At 45.7% G+C, this 20,477-nt stretch overlaps 2 protein-coding genes across 2 annotated transcripts; one reads left to right on the top strand and one right to left on the bottom strand.

Annotated features, from left to right (window-relative positions):
- Window positions 1-6,459: 6,459 nt before the first annotated feature.
- Slh (sec1 family domain containing Slh) lies at window positions 6,460-9,045 on the bottom strand. Its single transcript, XM_002133033.3, has 5 exons — window positions 8,766-9,045; window positions 8,544-8,703; window positions 7,789-8,474; window positions 7,023-7,732; window positions 6,460-6,959 (listed from the first exon to the last, which is right to left on the bottom strand). Exons 1-5 carry the CDS (start codon window positions 8,791-8,793, stop codon window positions 6,627-6,629), a joined length of 1,917 nt encoding a protein of 638 aa, XP_002133069.1. The 5' UTR covers window positions 8,794-9,045; the 3' UTR covers window positions 6,460-6,626.
- A 465-nt stretch (window positions 9,046-9,510) lies between these two features.
- Window positions 9,511-13,864, top strand: oaf (out at first). Its single transcript, XM_033379757.1, is given in 5 exon segments — window positions 9,511-9,743; window positions 9,829-10,148; window positions 11,183-11,296; window positions 11,406-11,724; window positions 12,648-13,864. Coding segments are annotated over 4 exon segments (1,443 nt in total). The 5' UTR covers window positions 9,511-9,743; window positions 9,829-9,869; the 3' UTR covers window positions 13,379-13,864.
- The last annotated feature ends 6,613 nt before the right edge of the window (window positions 13,865-20,477 follow it).

Raw genomic sequence — 20,477 nt, 5'->3', positions numbered from 1 at the left:
TCTTGGACCTTGTCTCCCAGCGGGTGCGGGGAGGGGAGGGGGGGACAGAGCGCGGTGCACTTACAGCCAACGATGGCGAAACTTTTGTCGAGTATTGTAAAATTGTTGGGACCGGGCGGCGGCGCTTGAGCCTTAAAAACAAAAGACGCTGATGGCAATGAGTGTGTGGCCAGGACGCCAGGCAACCAGAACCTACACTGGACCACAAGGCATCGGCCACAAGTGCCTCAGAGGAGTTTAATGGGCTTCGAATGGTTCCAGAGATTCCTAAAGTGTACAAAATCATCTTTGAAATGGACTTGCAATCCTCTCTCTGATCCCACCATCGATTATCCATCACTGCCTTCACTTTGTTGGCGAGTGTCAGTCGATGTTCAAGTTAATGACTCTCTATGCTCAACATGGTCAAGAGTCGGCGGCCAGTTGCTTCGCCATCTCGGGGGCTGCGTGTGTTTTTTCCTGGAAAAACGTCGCCCACATAATTTTCAATTTCTTTTTTGACCACCGGATGTAGGCGATTGCTGCTGCGGCTTCTAATTGCCGCACAGTCTGTGGAGGGGAGGCGGGGCTGGGGGGAGGTCAGAGTGCACTCGAGTGCGGCGCAAGGTGCAGCCGGACATCTGCCGCAGAGTCCCAGAGGAAGGAGATGGAGAAGGGCAACAAATTTTCAGGCAATTAGTGAAAATGTTTCAATTTACAAAACATCCAAATGATAAGCGGGAAATTAGTAAATAAAGACATCAAAGCGCACAAGGGCCCAAAAAGAAGCCGGCGCTAATGGCGCTAAAGAAGGAGAGAAGGAGAAGGGGAAAGGGGAAGGGGAACGACAGGTATGGGGATGCCTACAACAGGTGATTAATTATAAACACTGACAAAACATAAAAATAAAAAATAAACGAAAGCGGGAGCATTAGGAGAGTATAACTCATAAAGAGGGATCGTGGTAGGGGTGGGGGTGGGGGTTGTGGAGAGTGCAGCGGGCCTCTAGTGTGGGCAGTCTCAACATTTTTATGTTCCTGCATTTCGGGATCTACTGTCTGTGTCTTTAATGTCTTTCTGTGTGTGTGTGCGCCCATTAATCGCGGGTTAATTGCCTTCAAAGCGGCTGGCTAATTGCCGATACTTTCGGCCACCATTTTTTGTATGGCAAATGGAAATGCCGACCACATCGATTGTGGGAAAGCACAGACTTTGGAACAACTTCAACTAGTTTTATCGAATATTCTAGATCAATAAAGGCCTTAAGAAAGAAATTTTCAAATTAATGTTAAGCTCAAGTATTTGTTTTTCCTATTTTTTCTTACCTTAACTTTAGGTACTTCTGGTAAAACAGTGGAAGGAAACCGAAAACATGACAGATATTTTTCCACGGCTTGTGCCCAATCAAATAACGACTCATTTTTGAGTAAGGATCGACTTCAAAAGAGCACTGAAGCTGTTGATGATCAAAGTCGTGTAAAAATATACCATATTAATATATATAAATTAATATAATTATAATATAAAAAATATATAATATAAAATTATAATATAATTATATAATTATAATTCTTAAGGCATTGTCCAATTTTAAGTGCTGTCAAACGCTGAAAATAAAACAGGGCTTCCCCTGATGCCCTTTATAGATACAGTGACGGACCTACAGTGCTGGCACAGCCATCATTTTTAGTTTAATGCTGTTTTAAGAGCATTTTCAAAAGAAAAATTGTTTAATCTTATAAATTAATCAATTTTCTATAAGATTGGCTAATTTTTCTAAGCCTAACTTGAATGCTTTATTTTATACAATTTTTTAAACGAAAAATGGCAAGCTCTTGGAATTAAATAAATAAATAAAATTCGATTTTCGTTTAAAAATCAGTAAAAATCAAAACAAAAGGATATTTTTTAAATGTCGTGGGGTGTGCCTCCGCCTTCAGAGGTTTTTTCTTTGTTGGTTAGGGACCACTCAATCCCTCTAAACCGCATTTTTATAAGCCTACCGTGAATGCTTTATTTTATACAATTTTTTAAACAAAAAATGGTAAGCTCTTGGTATTAAATAAATAAATAAAATTCGATTTTCATTAAAAAATCAAGGATGAGGCACTCCTCCACCTTCAGAGGGACCACTCAATCCCTCTAAACCGCATCCCTGACCGCATGTTAGCTTAATTTTATTATGCAAGCGACTAAAACAACTAAAACAAAGAAAAAAAACAAGAATCGCAGACCCCAAACCAAAAGGAAGAGCAGCAAAAACTACTTATAACCAATGCGAGATCAGGTTGTATATGGTTTCGGTTTCTTTGGGTTCCCAAGGCACACGACCGTGGAAGAGCATATATATGCTCTATGCTCAGTGCTCTGTGCTCTGTGCTCTCTGCTGGGCCAGACAAAGCGGTGCGTGTGCAATTGCCAGCTCCAGCCAGAGCAGCGTCAGGCCCCCAGACGTGGCCCAAGACAGGGCCAAGAAGGAGGCGCAGGGAGAGCGGTCTGCGGCTCTGCGGCATAAATTGCGCATAAAACATGAAAATGAAGCGATAAACTTGAGATACGCGATCGTAAAGCAAAGGCAAAGGCAAAGGCAAAGACAGCCTGGTCCTCTCCTTCGAATTGGTGGGGTCCACGTCTGCGTCCTCGTCTGCTCTGGCCTGACCCGAGGATCAATCTGGTGGGGAAGGGGCAGAGCAGCGTGTGGGGTAACCCATGCCCAGGGTAACATATTTGTTTAGGTTTGATGAAGCTGTTGGCTGCTGTTTGTTGGTGGCCAAGAGAAAACCGCCTCGGGGCAGGATAATGAAGACCCAGCAAAGAGGGATCCATCAGGGTCGTGTCTCGTCCCGCTCACATTTTCTTGGCATTTATTTGGATTTCTTTTCTTAATGATTCCTGACTGCCGGGTCCGGGTCATGCGATGCGTCACGCAATAATATTTTTTTTGTTTAAATCAATTTACGGCCGAATCTTTTATTACTAAATTATTTCACTTTAATTTTCTCCACTCTTTTTTTTTTTTTTTTGGGCCGTTTCTGTTTGCCAGTTTTGGTAGCCCGGCTAACAAGCCGCTAACAAGCCCAGTCGACTCCTGATCCCGGCTGATCCATTCGTCGCTTGCTCTTTTATGGCCGGCAAATATTTGGGCCCTCGTTTCGGCTCGTTTCTTGTTGCTGTATTATTATTGGGTTGAGTAATTAGCAGGCCGCTCCCGATTCCCGCGTGGACCACCGAAGGCGGCGGCAGGCCCTACAAAATGCTGCCAAGGATAAATAGAAATACAATCAATAGGAATCCGAATCTCAAATAAACCCAACAAAAAATATCCCATGGGAGAGCGAACACAGTTTGACAAGCGTTGAAGGCAGTTTGGAAGCCATTGAGGGATTTTTTTGGTCGTTTGGTGGGGAGAAATGTATCTGTCTTTGAAAGACCTTCGCCTGAAGACTTTTTACACTGGGATATTCTTTAGTATTTTTTGGGAATTATTTGTAAATACGATTAAGATACAATATTAGTCCCAAGACCTTAGCATACCGCCCCAAAACAATAGTAGTTATAATATATTAATCCAAATTAGGAACAAAAGTGTCAAAACCTGGACTCAATGAATCGTCTCGTAGGGGAGTATCATTAGAAATCATTCCATGGACTATTCGCCATTCTTATTAAAGAAATATTAAAACCCTAACAGAACCCCTTTTATAGAACCTTTCCAAGGAGATCAAAGGGTTCTAAATACGAATATATAAGGGGTAAATGGATTGGCTTAAAAAAGCATTAAAAGTCCTCCAAAACTGCTCATAGCCCCAAAAATAAAATATATATATATAGAAATGCTTAATTAAACACTAATTCGAGTGGAAAATCTATAAAAGAAGACCTTAAGCAGACAACTCCCCCAAGTGCGAGCAGATCCGTGGTACGATTGAGGTTTATGACTGCTCATAGCCATGGCTTGGCTGCACTGCCTCCACAGATCTCCAGACTCCAGGCCAGTCATCGACCATTCATGGGGTCTGCTCTCTCTCTCTCTTTCTATCTGCCTGCCTGCCTGCCTGACTTCCACTTCCACTTCCACTTCATTTTGTTGGGGTCTGGCCTGGGATCGCGTCCGACCGCCTGACTGGCTGTTTCTGCTGGGTTGGGGCTTCTCGAATTTTGGAATTTGTTCTGCCTTGTTAAGAGTTGTTAAGATTATGATATATGTATGGGATGTACACATACATATGTGTGTGCCCAGACCCGGAGAACCAAGCCGAACCAAGACGACGACAGCGGCAGCCATTATGATTCACAGCAGGAATGTGGGAAACGGCTGCCTGACCATTTTTTCTTCTTTGGTGGAGTATCTGCTCCCCAGTGGGGACAGGAGCACGCTCACACACACACACACACACACAGGGGGCACACGCACACGCGGACAGTGCATTTACCACATAATCGATTCATGCATGTGGCAGGCTAAGAATTTCTTTCATGTTGCGTTTTCGTTGTTAGTTTCTGTAGTCGTTTTTCTCTCAGTTTTTTCTTCTTCTCTTCTCGTTTTTTTTCTTTATGATTTGTTTGAGCCGCATCTTTTTCGGACCACCCGTGAAATCACTTTGGTTACCAGTTTTTGGGCCAGAGTTTGACTTGGTTTTTTCTCCTCTTTTTTTGGTATTTTGGTTCTTTTTTTTTCTCTCTTTCGTGTGGTTGGTGGGGTCTCTTGGCCTTTGTTAAATTGCTCTTGTTTATGTTAACATTTAAATTGTGGCCACGGGTAGTCGGGATAGTAACCCAACCCAACCCAAGTCTCCCCCCTTCGCCTTCGCCCTTCGCCCTGGGTTCCAACCCAACCAAAACCAATATTTAAGCTCAACGCTCCATGAATAATCGTCGTCATCGTCAGCGTCAGCGTCATCATCTCTTCTGCGGCCTTTCAGCAGGGCCATCAATTCTGATTTACCAAAAGTGTTAATTAGGCTACGGATCGAAACGGATCGACTCGGATCGACTCGGTTCGGTAGGGTTTTTTCTCCTCAATCTTGTTTGCTTCCTCAGCTCGGGAAACTGTTTAACAGTGGGGCTTCGCTTCAAACGAAGCTTTTTAGCCATAGATTTCTGCTTGAGGGTTCAACAGGTCAAAGGTATGGGTTTGGTATGGGTGGGATATGGAGAGTTTATGTTCTGGACGTTGATAGGCCATCACTGCACCATCAAGTGTTCTGCGAGACACCAGCAGAAGGCTGTTACGCGTCCTAATCCCGCCCAAGCAACCGAGAGGCGCTGCTGCATGACGCGCAGCGTGTTAACCACTAATATTCGAGTATATTATAACTAAACTTGCTACAAAAACTAAGCTTGCACTCAAAATATAATTACTAATTCGAACTAAATTAAGTTTTTATTGATTTAATAGACTATCGGGGCATAACCAATCAATTTACATATCATAGCCATATTTATTAGCCATCAAGTCCACAGATTTACAGTTTAGACCATATTTTGATTAGCATTTCAAACGATTTACTGATTCGCTTAACCAAATTTGTTTGCAGAGCGTTTTCAAAGTGCAATTCCTGTTCATACTCATTTTTGGCACCAGTAACCATTCCTTTACGGATGATATACATCTCATTACTTTAGGCTTCTATCTGGGGCACCCTTTTTAACTAATTTCAGTTAGTTCTTTCCTAGTTTAATTACCGTTTTCCAACATTTTCTAATCACCTTCGTGGCCATCATATCACCTTTGTCATATCTATTATTTTCGGTGTACCTTTTCCACGGGTTTTCCATGTTTTACCCATATCGTTTTAAACGATTTAGCCATCTATTTGATGACTTCCCCGAATACACACTTTATGTGTCTGATTTCGTATGATTGTCAGCTCGAACCACAAGGCCTAGCCAAGTATCCACATCCACATCGTTCGCGAACTCCAGTTAGATGGATAATTTGACGCTGCTTGGTGACAGCCTCTCCACAATCCACAGCAGTCACCAGTCCAGTCCAGTCAACTCAGCGACTTTCAATCAGTTCAGTGCTCCACTCTGCTCCATTCATAGATCGCCAGGGATAGTGCTAATTGCTAAGGCCTGTCCCTACAACCCTATCCCTATCCCTGTGCTGTGCCTGTGCCTATGCCTGTCCCCAAGTGCCGCGCATAGTTGTCGCCCCATAATTGTAGCCGAGGCCGCCGCCGTCAGCATCAGCGTCATCGTCACCATGAAGGGCATTGAGAAGCAAGCGTCAGGCATCAGGCATCAGGCAGGGCCCATCATCGCCTCAGTCGTTGACTGGCTGTCTGTCAGCTGTCCATCAAAGCGTTGCCAAGTTGGTGTTAATGGGTGCCTAGAATGCGAGTGCCCGCGTCGCGCCGCCCCGCCCCTCCCCGGGCTTGTTGTACACGGGACTACGCGTGTTTTTGCTTGTTGTCCTTCGGGGATTAAGCGTCAGGTTGGAGTAATTGCCGAGTGTGGAGTTCCTCATCTTCGTCGTTTTTTTTTCTTTTGCCTTGCATTTAATTTATTTTTGGATATTCTTAAAGTAAAAAGAAAGAAGCCCAGCCCAGCCCAGTCCAGCCCAGCCCAGTCCTGTCCTGTCCTGCCCTCCCAGTCCCTGTCCAGTTGCTCGCTCAGCAGCAATGGAATCGGAGCAGCCGCTCCTAACTAGTCGTCGCGGGGGATTGGATCTCGCCGCCCAGGGCTGAGAGCTCCTTGAGGAACTGCCTCGCGTTGGTCAGCGTGGAGGCGCCGTAGATGATGCGCCGCTGCACGTTGGACGTCTGCTTCTGCTTGATAAAGTCCACCAGATTCTGGTACTCGATGTAGTTGCCGCCGCCGACCATGAAGACGACGGCGTCCTGGAATGGGGCACGGTTCTTGGGCAGGACATCGCCGCCCTTCAGCAGCTTGGGGTCCAGATACAGATAGTCATCTGTTTCGGCATTGCTGCGGCACTCCATCACCTGCTCCGTGATCTTGGTGACCGGCAGGTTCTGCAGAAGCAACAAGACAGCTGGAAATTAACGCTTTCGAGGAGATTTTGTGGCTTTACTCACGTGCCGCTTCACAACCAGATTCTTGACGCCCTCCATGACGAAGGAGCTGCCCTGCGAGACAAGTTTGGTGAACATGGAAACGGTTTTGGTGCCCCCGCCCTCGTACTGGGTGGCTTGGCTGATGCCCGGCGAGCGATTCATGAGCGCCTTCCAGCGCTGCACGTAGGCCAGGGCGGTCAGGTCACAGCCGGCGGCCTGCAGGGCCTCCTTGAGCCGCTCCACCTCGGACTCGGGCAGCTGCTGGGCGCAGATGTAGTAGATGATGTACAGCCGCAGCTTGTCCTCCGGCTGGCCAAACTCCGGGTCGCGCAGCAGCTCCAGCAGCGGCTTGTCCAGCGTCTGCTTCGACATGACCTTCTCCTCGATCTCAAAGTACGAGTCCAGGCGGCGCGCCTTGATGTAGTTGAGGATGGCTGTGGCAATCTTGGTGTGCATGTCGATCAGCCGCTTCTTCTCCATCAGCTGCGGCAGCGAGTTGACGGCGTTGGTGAGGCGCGTCGTCGTGTCGTTGACCAGCGAGAAGGCAATGTCCGACTCCCCCTCCATGCCCATCGAGGTCTTGAGACGCTTGATCTCCTCCTCCGAGTTCCGGTAGGACTCCAGCTCCTCCTGGATGGCCTCGGCCACCGTGGGGAAGGGACTGCCCTTGTGGGTCATCCAGAAGCGATCGTTGCGGTCCAGATCACAGGCCTTCGGCTTCTTTCGGGCCCCTGCAAGCATTTCATAGATGTAATTCGATTAAAGAAGCGAAGCTGCGGAAAGCTACCTCCCGACGCCTCGTCCTCGACGTAGACCAGGTTCAGGCCCAGGTCGAGAACATCGTGGACCAGCGCCTGGTACGACCATGTGTGGTGCAGCGGCGTGGCCAGGTCCACATTCCGGTCCAGCAGCAGCAGCACGGGCCGCTGGAAGCTGAACACTCCGCCGCCGGCCTGGGTGGCGTCCATGTGGAACAGATTGGCGCGCGCGTCCCAGAGGTTCTCGCGCAGCTTCTTCTCCAGCTTCCGGGCCACCATCTCGGCGGCACTGTTCCGCGGACAGCGGATGATGGGCACGTTGCCCAGAGTGACGAACAGGGCGAAGAGGGAGTCCACGATGGAGTCCATCAGCGCCACCATCTCCTCGTCGCGCGTGTTGGCCCGGTTGATGGCGTAGTAAGACAGCTGGTCGCTCTGCTGGTGCTTCAGCACGAAAAAGTCGTCCTCCAGGCTGATGAAATTCACATACTGGTCGTACATCCGGTGGATGTTGGCCACGCAGCCGGCGTGCAGGGCGGCGGCGGCCAGGTTCTCGATCTTGGTGCGCGTAATGGGCGCCAGGAAGTTCAGGTGATAGATGTCGTACAGGCCGTTGGAGAAGTCCTGCTGGATGCGATCGAGATTCTCGTCGGTGGGCAGGCAGAAGTAGATGGCCGGCACGTCCGGTATGGAGTCGCGATCCGAATGGAGTTGTCTATGTAGAGGGAATCATGCTTATTTCAGTATACTGTGACTAAAGGACCCACGGGTCCGCGCCACTCACACATGCAGTGTCACGCCCAGTTCACGCAGCTCCTTGATGGAGATGACCGGCGAGATGATGTCCTGTCCCACGCGGTCGTAGATGAGGATCTTCCAAACCGGCTCTGCGGCCAGGGCCTTGGGCTGCTGCGAATTTAAATTAAGCATTTGCTTAATGGCATCTGCGTGAGGAGGCAAATTAGTCAATTGATATTCTGCACAGCCACAATTCTAGTTTATTTACTTATTTGGCGCTCCCTTAGGGTCAACATGGTGTTTGGTGCGTGGGTCCCGGTGAAAATTGGCAATAGCAGCGACTGGTTTATCAATTATTTCTCTTTCAATTGATAGAAAACATATTTTACAAAAAACAACACGTCACACGCAGTGGTGCCAGTTTAGCATGTTTCAGGCTAGATCTGGCATTTTTAACACTAGCTTTGGCTGTTTTTCGCCTATATACACTGATCATCTGGCAGCACTGCCCACAAGCGTTTGGGCAAAGTTAGTGTGAAGAAAGTGTGCAACAGCTGTCGAAATAGTGTGCACGCAAGCGGCGATAATACCAAAAACAGTATTTTCGAATGTTAGAGAAATATACTATATTTCGTTGGTTATCTGGCGCAAATCACTAACATTCACACTAAGAAAATGTCTCTAAAAATGGAGTAATTTATTTTGGTTTTTTTTGCACAGCTGTTTCTAGCAACATAAGTCAGCAGCATGTGTCCACGCCCAGCAACATTTCATGGCCCACACGAGCCTCCGCTGGTAGTTTAGCATTTTTCAGGCTTGATTTAGCGTTTTTAAATTATCAAATATATTATACAAGCTGTTGAGCATATTTTCCAAATAAACTCACACATGTATTATTTTTTGAGTGCATATTTTTCAGCATATTTATTGCTTGTAGCGACTCGGAAATTCTGGCAGCACTGATTCTAGCCTCATGTTGCCGAGCAATATTTTTCCCAAGAAACCGCCAAACATGTACAGCTACATGGTATGCCTTCGATTCCACAGACTGGTCACACTCAACACTAACACCTCGAAAATCCCAAAACACGTCGCGGACACGTTCAGAAGTTCGGACAAAACCAAAATGCGAAATTCGGCCGCGCAACAACAACAAAATAGAGAATAGCGTCGAGTCGAGTTACTTTCTGAGTTCAGAAAAGCCCGTTGAAACATCAACATCAAAACGTCAAGTTTCTAGCGAGCGGTACTGTCAGACGCATTTTGTTTTTCGCACTCAAAAATATAATTTAATCACGTCGTTTTCGAAAAAAAAAAAACAAAAATAAAAGCAAGTTCGCCGCTAAGCAGACCACCAAGTGAAGGAGCGACAATGATTTTGGAAGGGGAAACAAGTCAGGAGATGGCCATGGCCGACCTGGCCCAGAAAGTGCGCCAGACCAGATGGCGCTTGACCCACCACCGGGCGCTGGCCCCCTTCAACATGCTGGGCAAGGGGCTGCAGAGGCGCTTCTGCGATGGCCGCCTTGTGAATCGCCACCACTTCTTCAAGCACAGCCGCGGCTTCCTTTGGTTCCTGATCTGCAACCTGCTAATCTCAGGCGGCAGCGGCGGGGCGCAGGCACAGCTGCTCATCAACGTCCAGAATCAGGTGCGTCCCGGGGAATCGTCGGACCAGGCGGCTGCCAAGCAGCCGAAAGAAGAAGAAACAGAGGCTAAAGAGGAAGTATTTCCCATGGAACAAAGTCCGGCTATGCCCGGAACCGATGAAGAACTAGATAAACCTCCATCAATTGGCGCAGATGATCTCTAAGCAAAATGAACACCAAGAAACCAAGAATAGAAGCAGAGCAGAGCAGAGCGGCATTGTATAAACAAATGGCGACACCCGGACTAGAGGGGAGCGCGCCAAAAGCCAAAAACAAATGGGAGAGAGAACAGAAATAAACAACGACAAGCACTGAAATTTGATTTTCTTGTATAATATATTTGCATAAAGCAGTTCATAATTGTTGAGCAGTGATTCCCCCCCCCCCCCCGTGCCTTTGGGTTTTTCGATTAATTTTAGATGAGATTGCCAAAAAACGGAGGACACCCTGTACCCAGCGGTGTGTGTGTGTGTGCGTGTGCATGTGTGTGTTTACATGTGACATTCTTCATTGTTGCCGCGTGCTGTCCGTGGCCCAAAAATGTCCACTCTGCACTGCTCTACTCTGCACTGCTTTGTTTGCATGTGCTTTTGTGCAAACACAAGGAAAGCCAAGCAGCGGCGAGGCAGCAAGAACAATACCAACACAACAACATGTTTGCTCATGTACACACACACACACACAGGCACGTGCAAAGGGCACACTTTTTGTGAGTGAGAGAGAGGGAGAGATTGTGTGGTGCAGTTGACCCTGGTTCTTCTTCTTCTTTACATTTCCCCTCTCCGTTCCGTTTCGGCTTCGTTCCTTTTGCTATTTTTCAAGTCTCTTGACTCTAATTCGGTTCAGGGCCGCCCTGCTTCCAGCGGCAGGAGCTGTCATAGTTAATTTAAGAACCGACGACAACCCCAGAGAGACCCCCAGCCCGAACAGTGCTCGGTTCTCAGTGCTTTATTAATATTCTAGTGGGAGGGGGGCACCGAAGAACAGTTCTTAAGGCCCATTCTAACACTTGTTGCTCTCTAACGGGCCTTTGCAGGGCGGCGAGGTGATTCAGGAGAGCATCACCTCCAATATTGGCGAGGACCTGATTACGCTCGAGTTCCAGAAGACCGACGGTACCCTCATCACCCAAGTGATAGACTTCCGCAATGTAAGTATCCCCCACATGACCACGGAAGTGGAAGGAATCCGAGTCCCAACCACTCCTCTGCTTCAGAAATCTCATTCCCTTCTTCCCCTTTACTCCCGCGCCATTCCAGGAGGTTCAAATCCTCAAGGCCCTGGTGCTCGGCGAGGAGGAGCGCGGCCAGAGCCAGTACCAGGTCATGTGCTTCGCCACCAAGTTCAACAAGGGGGACTTCATCTCCTCGGCCGCCATGGCCAAGCTGCGGCAGAAGAACCCGCACACGATACGCACTCCCGAGGAGGACAAGGGCCGCGAGACCTACACGATGAGCAGCTGGGTGCAGCTTAACCGTTCCCTGCCCATCACGAGGCACCTGCAGACCATCTGCGCGGAGGCCATGGACGCCACCTATGTCCGGGATGTGGATCTCAAGTCTTGGGCCGAGTTGCCAGGTGAGTTTGAAGCAAGTCTGCAAGACAAAATGCCCACGGTTTAGTTGTAAAACCATTTCCCAATCCTCGGTCATAGGTCACTTATTATCCGCTTTAAGTGTGTGTTTAACCAACGACTATACAAATATCAATATATTGCATCCGGAACAAATTCCATTTTTATTTTCGTTCGACGGTGCTTCAATATCTTTTCCGTGGCTCTGCTGCCTGCTCGGTTCGTCAATGCCTTGGGCAGCTGCGTCCCTGTTAGGATCCCACAATAAATACAGTCTTTGGCGAGGCGCAGTCGGTCCCAGTGTCGGAGAAAATATGCCTGGTCTTTATTGGATTGTTGGGCATTCCGTTTTGAAGCATTCGCTTGAGGAAGGAGACCGAAGCCTGTGTTATTTGTTGTAGGAAGCGTGTAGGCAGCGGGCCTTGGTCAGAGAGGCATCATAGGTGCATAGACAGGTCCCCTGCCCACTCGCATCTCGCACACATCTCAAATGGATTCTATAGAAAAAATACCCCCGATTTTATGTCTCAAATATCACTATTCCAGTCCCAAATTCTTATAATAAAATAAACGGATGAAATTTTCAAAAGCAACCAAAAGAATACCCACAATGCACTGCGATTTTTCAAGAATCCACGTGTCCTACGACGATTCCAAACTATTTTATACAGTAAAGAGACCGATTACCAGGCTCCCATCCTTGTGTTCCCCTTTCTGAGGAAAATCCTCGCTTTAGCCTTCAAATTGGACCCAATTTTGTACCAAATTTTAAGCGCTTTCGAGAGCACCACAAATGTGTGGATTTTGTTGTACTTTTTAGTTGGAAAATTTCCCCCTGGGCGGCCAATATTCGGTGAACCGAATTGATTTTTTCCTTACACACAGCTCTTAAAATATTGCCCACTTTTTTGTTGGGACCATCGTGCAGGCTCGTCGATCTCCAGCCTGGAGGCGGCCACCGAGAAATTCCCGGACACGCTATCCACGCGCTGCAACGAAGTGAGCAGCCTCTGGGCGCCCTGCCTGTGCACCCTGGAGACGTGCATTGGCTGGTATCCCTGCGGCCTCAAGTACTGCAAGGGCAAGGGGGCCGGCGCGGACTCGTCCGGGGCCCAGCAGCAGCAGCAGCAGCAGCAGACGAATTATCGCTGCGGCATCAAGACCTGCCGCAAGTGTACACAGTTCACCTATTATGTCCGACAGAAACAACAGTGCCTCTGGGATGAATGACGACGCGGCGAGCTGCAGCTGGTGCAGATGCAGATGCAGATGCGCTGTGCCAGGCGGCGGAGCGACACGGATGCGATGGATGCCTGCGATGCGGCACTCGGCAACCAGTTGGGAGTTGCCAGCGACACAGCAGGTGGAGGAGGAGCGGCAATGGCAACGAATGCCAGCAGGAGAACAGGAACAGGAGAGGACACAACGGCAACAACGACGACCAACAAATTACGGCAACTGCTTTTGTTGGTGCAACAGCAGATGCCTTTTGCTCTGTGGAGCTTTCCGGTCCATCACATTTCCCATCAACAGCCAGGCGAGGGCCAGAGGGAGAGGCAGAGGGAGCACCAGCAGCAGTCTCATCATCATTCTCAGGTTGCCGCCACATCATCCTCCACATCCACATCCACATCCACAATGGCTGCCGTCGTTGCGTGATAATGATAATGCTGCCAGCCCTGCCAGACCCTGCCAGCCCCTGCCAGCCCTGCCAGCCCCTGCGGCATCCCGAGAAATGAGCGTGGACACTTTTTACCCGCCACAGACCATGGGGGGCGGGGGCGGTGAGCCAAAGGGTGCCCTCCCCTCCTCCTGTATACTATGTACATATGTATGTTCGCATTTGTAACTACGATTAGCTTTCAGCCCGTTTGAGTTATACGCTTGTGCAGGATTTCCCTCTAGCCTTAGGTTTACGTTTAGGTTAGATATTCTAATTATGGCCATTAAATCTGGCCCACTAAGAGCTCGCTGAACTTGGAGGACTCCCCCCCACCCCCCATCCTACTATCTTGCCTTCACTGATTATATGCTCCCAAAAACCAAAGGATTTAAATAATACTTTTGGTCGTTTTTGAACCATTTGCTTCGAATATTTTATCTTTATATTGCGAAATATATGGTTTTAAAATTATATAAATTTAATATGTGCATATTTTTGAATTAATATCAATATTTTATTTTATTTTTTGCTTGATAAATATCTTTTTTTTAATGTTTTAAACTTTATAATTTTCTGATTTTGGAGGCTGAAAATATTTGCAATATTTCTTAAAACTTTATAATTTATTAACTATTTTTTGTATTTTTTTATTATGTTTTTTCTTTATGATTTTAAAAGTTCAAAAATTTCTTAAAATTTCTACAAGAAAAATATTTTTAAATTCTAAAATTTTTTTTAAATTGGAAAAACTTTTTTTTAAATTTCTAAAAAAAATTTTTATTAATTTGTAAAAAATTTTTTTTAAATTATAAAAAATTTTTTTGAATTAAAATTTTTTTTAAATTTCTAAAAAATGTGTTGAATTTCTAAAAAAATTTTAAAACTTTCTAATGTTTTTTTTTTAATTTTCTTTAAATTCTTGAAAATTTATTAACCTTCTTAAAATTTCTTAAAAATTCGACTCTCTGCTTATTCCCCTTTTTAATTTTAATTCTCACTTTTTTCGGTTTACCTTTTCTCCCCTTAATCCTCCCCACTCTTAACTGAAGCCTGACTAGATCTAGTCCTTTTCCACTCGTAATCCGCTGAGCAAAAGAGTATTATAATAGGAATATAAATAAATTAAATGTGGCCTTAGGATGTTTTATGAGCGCCGAAACTAAGGAATTTGTCGAGGGCGGATCAGAACTTGTAATAAAATAGGGAAAAATAAAACCAATAACAAAAAATGATACGGGAAAATACGACTAACCGAAACGACTGCCGCAGGAAAAGCTTTTTTATCCATCTACTTTCAAAAATGGCTGTTTCTTCGTTTCCACTCTACCCGTCTAGTACGTAGTCCTTTAGGCCCTCCTTATACATGGGTAGACGCCTAGGCGTCCCTCCTGCCCTTTTGCATTTTGCCTTTGACTTGTCATGTTTTCCACTTTTCCAAACCAAAGGATCGATCGATACCAATAATAAGGAATAATAATAATTACCAAGAACAATAATCTATTGTATAAACTTCGGAACCTAGTCTAGTCTTAGAATGGCATATTTTCCTAAAAATGTTTCGACAAGAAAAACAAACGGTGATAATAATTTTTTCTACCATATAGAAAGGCAACTCCTTGACTCACTGTAAAAATATGTAATGGAAATGGAGATCCAGTGTAAAAATTGATTAGTATTACGGAGCATTTAAGCATTTAAGGGTTCGTCGATCGGGAACCCCCCCTCTGATTCGTGTGAAGCCAATAATAATCGACTAGTCCTAACGAAAAGTAATTGAAATTAATAATTAGTCCTAATAAAGAAGCTGACAAATTCTACATTTTTTATAAAATACAAAAAACAAAGTGAATGTTTTTATTTTGAATAATTTTTGAAGGGCCTTTTAAGGGAGTTTGATTTTCAGAGTGGAAAATGCGGCATTACCTGGTCTTAAATCAAGATAAAAACGAGGCTAATCGGAGCTTAAAGGGTTAAAAAGGTAATTAGAAGCTTCTTTGAAGGAAGTGCCTTCAATGGAAATCCAAGTATTCCTCCCTTTAACCAAAACCCATTTCCCATTAAATGATATTCCATTCAACAGCAAACACTGTTTATTAATGCATTTATTTTATCCTAATCATTGAAGGAAGGGCCTCCACGATGCATTGAGATGCTCGGCATGCCTCGAGCTGTTGGCCAGACCATCTCCCACGCCCCATCACCCCCCACCCCCCCCGGAAAACAAACAGTTGGCAGTGCAAGCTGCAGGGAGGGCTGCAGGGAGGGCTGCCGGAGCAGCGCCACGTTGTCTTGAGCCAGTGGCAAATCCTTTATGCGATTTGTAATTCATGAGCAGAGCGCACAGATTCTTATCATTTATTTTACTGCGCAATCGGTAACGGGTCCGAGGGGGAGGAAGAGAGAGGGAGGGAGAGAGGGAGAGGGAGAGGAAGAACCGACTGCTAGACAAACACTTGCAGCCAATAACTATATTCATGGCGTCGACTGTAGCCGACGATGGCTTAAGACGTGCGGAAACCAAATCGGCGTCGTAGAAAATTGAATTTGTTACGATTTCGTAGAGGCAGAGGGTGGCGGGGGGAGCCCGAAGGATACAGCGGGGCCACCAGACGTATGTGCATGCCTAATGAGCCATGAAATGCCGGAGACTGGATCCTTTTACCCCAATTCCACCGTCGAGGGGTTGGGGGGGGGGGGCCTCCTTTCTTTTTTGGAGGGTAATCAACGACAGCTGGCTGCTCGGGTCAGGGCCATCTCCTTTGAGCCCCGCAGTTGACCTCGCTCCGTCCCTGCTGACCCCCCGCACACACACATCTATATAATTAAAGCGTGCAGCGGCTGGCGCGTAAATCAAACAAAATCAACTCTCTTCGGCTGCTCTTAATTAAGTTTACACTCCTCTCGCCATTCGATTTCTCTCTCTCTTTAGCTCTTTCTCTCTGGTTTTCTTGTTTTTCTGGTGGCGGTCAGCTGTGTGCACCCAGCAAAGGGGTCGCAATCAAGGTAAGTATGGGTAGATCTCCTCCCAGCAAACCAGCAAACGAGAGTCCCGCAAAAGGCTCCCAAAAGGCGCGCAAGAGGCTCGCAAAAAGCACACAAACGATTCGTTTACGAACTATCATACATGATACTTTCACTGCCACAAACTGGCAGTATATTTCTATACTATTTCATATTTCTATCATTTGCGGGTCCTAATGCGAGCGTTTTGTCCGCTTAAGTCTCGCCTTTGACTCGTATGCGATATCATTTGGTAGCGTTTGGTTTTCTAGGCATCGTATAATATTCCAGGCATTCCAAATGTATTTATCTTTAAACAATATAAAGGACTTTGCAAATACCTGCAGTTAAAGTTAAATTTTATTCCATAAATAATACATTTACAGAATAAAGCCCTCAAAAATTATTGAAACTATGAATCCATCGACTACAAATTCACTTTTAAGAGTTTATCATCATTCCCTCATCATTTCCATCATCATCATATTCAAAAACAACTTATTTACAATTAAATGAAACTAAATTTGATTTCTTTTAGATTTTCTAACAAATAAATTCAACCCAAAGCAGTCTTTGCCATTACCACAGCTCCAAAAAATCTGTCTAGGATCCAACTGCTCTCAGCTGACATTGAAACCGCCACTCCCGTCGCCTGGGTCTGGTCTGGTCTGGCGCCTTCTCGGCGCCTTCCATTACCACAGCTCCAAATAATCTGTCCAGGATCCAACTGCTCTCAGCTGAAACCGACATTGAAACCGACACTCGCGTCGCCTGGGTCTGGTCTGGTCTGGCGCCTTCTCGGCGGACCATCCCCTGAGTGAAGTGCTCGCGTGTGGCCATAAGTACAGCTATTTCCCATCTGCGGCAGGCCTCATGTTGCTGCGGCCGTGTGAGTATTCCCTATTGACTTTTCAGGTCAAAAGTGCGCCTGATATTTGCATAACTACTTAAAGCCTCCCCTCCCTCGCCCCATTCCTACCAGGGGGCTCCCCCTGTTCACTATGCATTCGTGTGTTTATGTCTGCGTTAAATTAAAATCACTCATACGCCGTGTAATCATCGCAAATGGGCCCTCAACACAGCAAAGTTCATGGCGTCCTTCGGGCGTCTGTCGGTGGGTGGCCCCACATGCTCCATCCTTCGCCGACTCCTCTCCGCCACTAAATCGGACGAGTCACGTAGGAGAGTAAGACAAAAGGCAGCTGCAGAGCCAACGACTTGCCAACTACTTTTGAAATGTAATTTTCACTTTCGCCCGACGGCCTGACATTTTGCCAGAATGTTGTTAAATAGGTTTCACGGGAAGGCAGAAGGCTGCGCCTCAAGTTTGTTGTAGTTGAAAGTTGCCGGGGTGCCAGAAGAAAGGGGGGAGGCAAAAGGCAGGGAGGAAGCTGGTATTTCGAGGGGCTCTCGGGCGTAGCGGCTTCTCGGACTGGACATGAGAGCCTGGACTATAGGGCTTCTGGAGCATATCCTTTTGATCTCCACATCGATCTTGTCCTCGCATGAATCGTCGTCCGCCTCTGCCTCTTCAAATTTGTCAACGTTTGATGCCTTTTATCACAACTTGCACAAATTTGCTGGCCTTTCCTTTACATTTCCTCTTTGCTAATCCCCCTCGAAAAATTCTAGACTATTTTCAAACATGGCTCAAACTCTTGGGCCTCTTTTTTTGCCATCTTCATTTGTAATTGTCATTCGATTGAGTCGCCCTTAATGGGGTGTTGGTTTTTTATGGTTGGGCGCCCCTGGACTGCCCCTCTGTCATCATTATCGTGCCCATTATACGTTACGGTGTTACGGTGCTACGGAAACGGACAAAAGTTCGTTGTTCCCCAACTGCAATGCGCATAAATCAATGACAATCAAAATTCATTTCGTTTGCGTTGATTTATTGCTTTTGTTTGATTAAAGGGGATCTCCCTTGGAACCCCCCAAAAGCCCCGGAAGCCCCGGAACCCTCGTTGTAGGGAGCTTCTTCCCTGCTTTCTGGTCTGATGGGCGGCTGCCTTATCAGCAATGCATATTAATGTGAGTTATGTGCGTGTGTGTGTGTGTGTGTGTGTGTGTGCCAGAAACTAAGCCCGGCTCCCCGGTATTTTCTCTCTTTTTTCCCTGTACAAATATTAAAGATACACAACGAGAGAATGTGCACGCCCCATTCAACCTTTTTTCCTTGATTTTCCTTTTTTTTGGGGGTGGCCCCACAGCCCCACCCCACCCCCTCCCACTGCCAAATCATCAATCAAACGCGTGTGATTTGCTACAGTTCAAATTTCGCTCTCAGTTCAATCGTTCAGCCATTCAAGCAGAAATACAAATATTTGCTTTTTTCCAAAGTACAAAAGCGGCCACGAGGGGGGCCACGAGAGGGGCGGGGCGGGATTGAAAGCCATCTGGCAGGGCAGGGCAGACCCTGGGCTTAGTCCTGTCCTTCCTGCCTGACTGACAAGGCTTAAAAATCGAGGCCTCTTCGCTTTCGCCCCTCACAAAAAAAGGGTAAGCCACTCCCGCCGGCTCGTTCGCCTCTAGGCGGCACCAGATGTTCCTTCTCTCGACTGCCTAATCTCCTGTGTGATGGGCTGGCAACCTGTTACGCCGCTGCCCCTTGCACCCTGCACCCTCCTAGGCTCGGGTATACCTTTCTGAAGGACCAACAAATGGCCTTCGTAATAAGCCAAGGCGCTGTGAAATTATTTAGAAATTTTTAGCTTGCCTCGGGGCTGGGCTGTGCGCGTGGGTGGCGCCACAAACGTTCTGTGGCTGGGGCCCAGGCCCTGGAAAGCTTAAAAGGTTTAGCTGCTTATTATAATCCCTGAAATCATTTTCAGTTTATCCATTGGATCTATATGTCCTGCCAAAAGCTGGCCCGGGCATAGATACTCCACTCATATAAGCCTTTTGTAATTTCTGAAACATTATTTACCCGAAGAGAACAACAATGGCATTCCATAGACCTGGCACTGGCAACAGAGAAGCAAGTTGATACAGTGCCGGACTTGAGTGTAGGCACAGCAGCACAACTTTTTCATTTAATGCTGTTTGAAGAGCTTTTTCCTCAGGATTTTTAAAAGAAAAATAATTGTATCCCATAAATGAATCCATTTTATATCAGATTTACTAATTTTTATAAGCCTGACTTTAATCCAATATTTTTTATAATTTTTTAAACGAAAAATGGTCTAAAATTTTATTAATTTTACAAAAGAATTTTTAAAAGAATTTAATTTTAAAAGAAAAATACTTGTATCTCAAAAATTAATCAATTTTCTATAAGATTGAGTAATTTTTATAAGCCTGACTTCAATGCATTACTTTTAAACAAATTTTGAACGCAAAATGATCTAAAATTTTATTAATTTTAGAAAAGAATTTTTAAAAGAATTTATTTTTAAAAGAAAAATAAATCTCATAAATAAATCAATATTTTATAGGAATGTCAAATATTTTAAGCGTGAATTTATTGCATTATTTTGTATAATTTTTTTAACGAAAAATGGTCTAAGATTTTATTAATTTTTGTCACGTTTTTTAAAAGAAAAATATTTGTATCTCATAAATTAATCAATATTCTAAAGGATTTACTAATTTGTATACCCCTGACTTTAAAGCATTATTTTTTTTAAATGTTTAATTGTCTAAAATTGTAGTAATTTTTGTCACGATTTTTAAAATTAAAAATACTTGTAGCCCATAAAATAATCAATTTCCTTTAAGATTGACTATTTTTTATAACCCTGACTTTAATGCTGTATTTTATACAATTTTTTAAACGAAAAATGTTCCCCAAAAATGCAAAATTTATGCCACTTTAGACCTTAAATATTCCCCGAGTAGAGCAGGTTCCTCCGTCACACAGCTCTCAAAATATTCCCCAGACTAGAGCAGGTTTCTTCGTCACAATTAGCTTTAGCTTTGGTTCTGGGGAGGGACTTCGCCACTCGAGCAGCTGCCCGGGCGCCCAGGGGGCCCTTGGAAATGTTCCCAAAAACAATTTATGCTTCTCGCAGTACAATATTGTGTCGTGCAACATTTTGCGCACAATCGAGAATTGTGCAATTGCATTTGGGCCAAAAAGCAGAGGCTGGAAGGGGG

Source organism: Drosophila pseudoobscura, chromosome 4, assembly GCF_009870125.1.
Source record: "Drosophila pseudoobscura strain MV-25-SWS-2005 chromosome 4, UCI_Dpse_MV25, whole genome shotgun sequence".
NCBI classification, from domain to species: domain Eukaryota; kingdom Metazoa; phylum Arthropoda; class Insecta; order Diptera; family Drosophilidae; genus Drosophila; species Drosophila pseudoobscura.
This window is presented reverse-complemented; position numbering and strand designations above follow the sequence as displayed.

Excerpts from the sequence above, each read along its gene's own strand:
- Slh (XM_002133033.3), bottom strand. The coding sequence starts at position 8,793 with ATGTTGACCCTAAGGGAGCGCCAAATAA. Across the intron at positions 7,733-7,788 it reads CGAGGACGAGGCGTCGGGAG|GGGCCCGAAAGAAGCCGAAG; the intron begins GTAGCTTTCCGC and ends AAATGCTTGCAG. Across the intron at positions 6,960-7,022 it reads ATCTGGTTGTGAAGCGGCAC|AACCTGCCGGTCACCAAGAT; the intron begins GTGAGTAAAGCC and ends TTGCTTCTGCAG.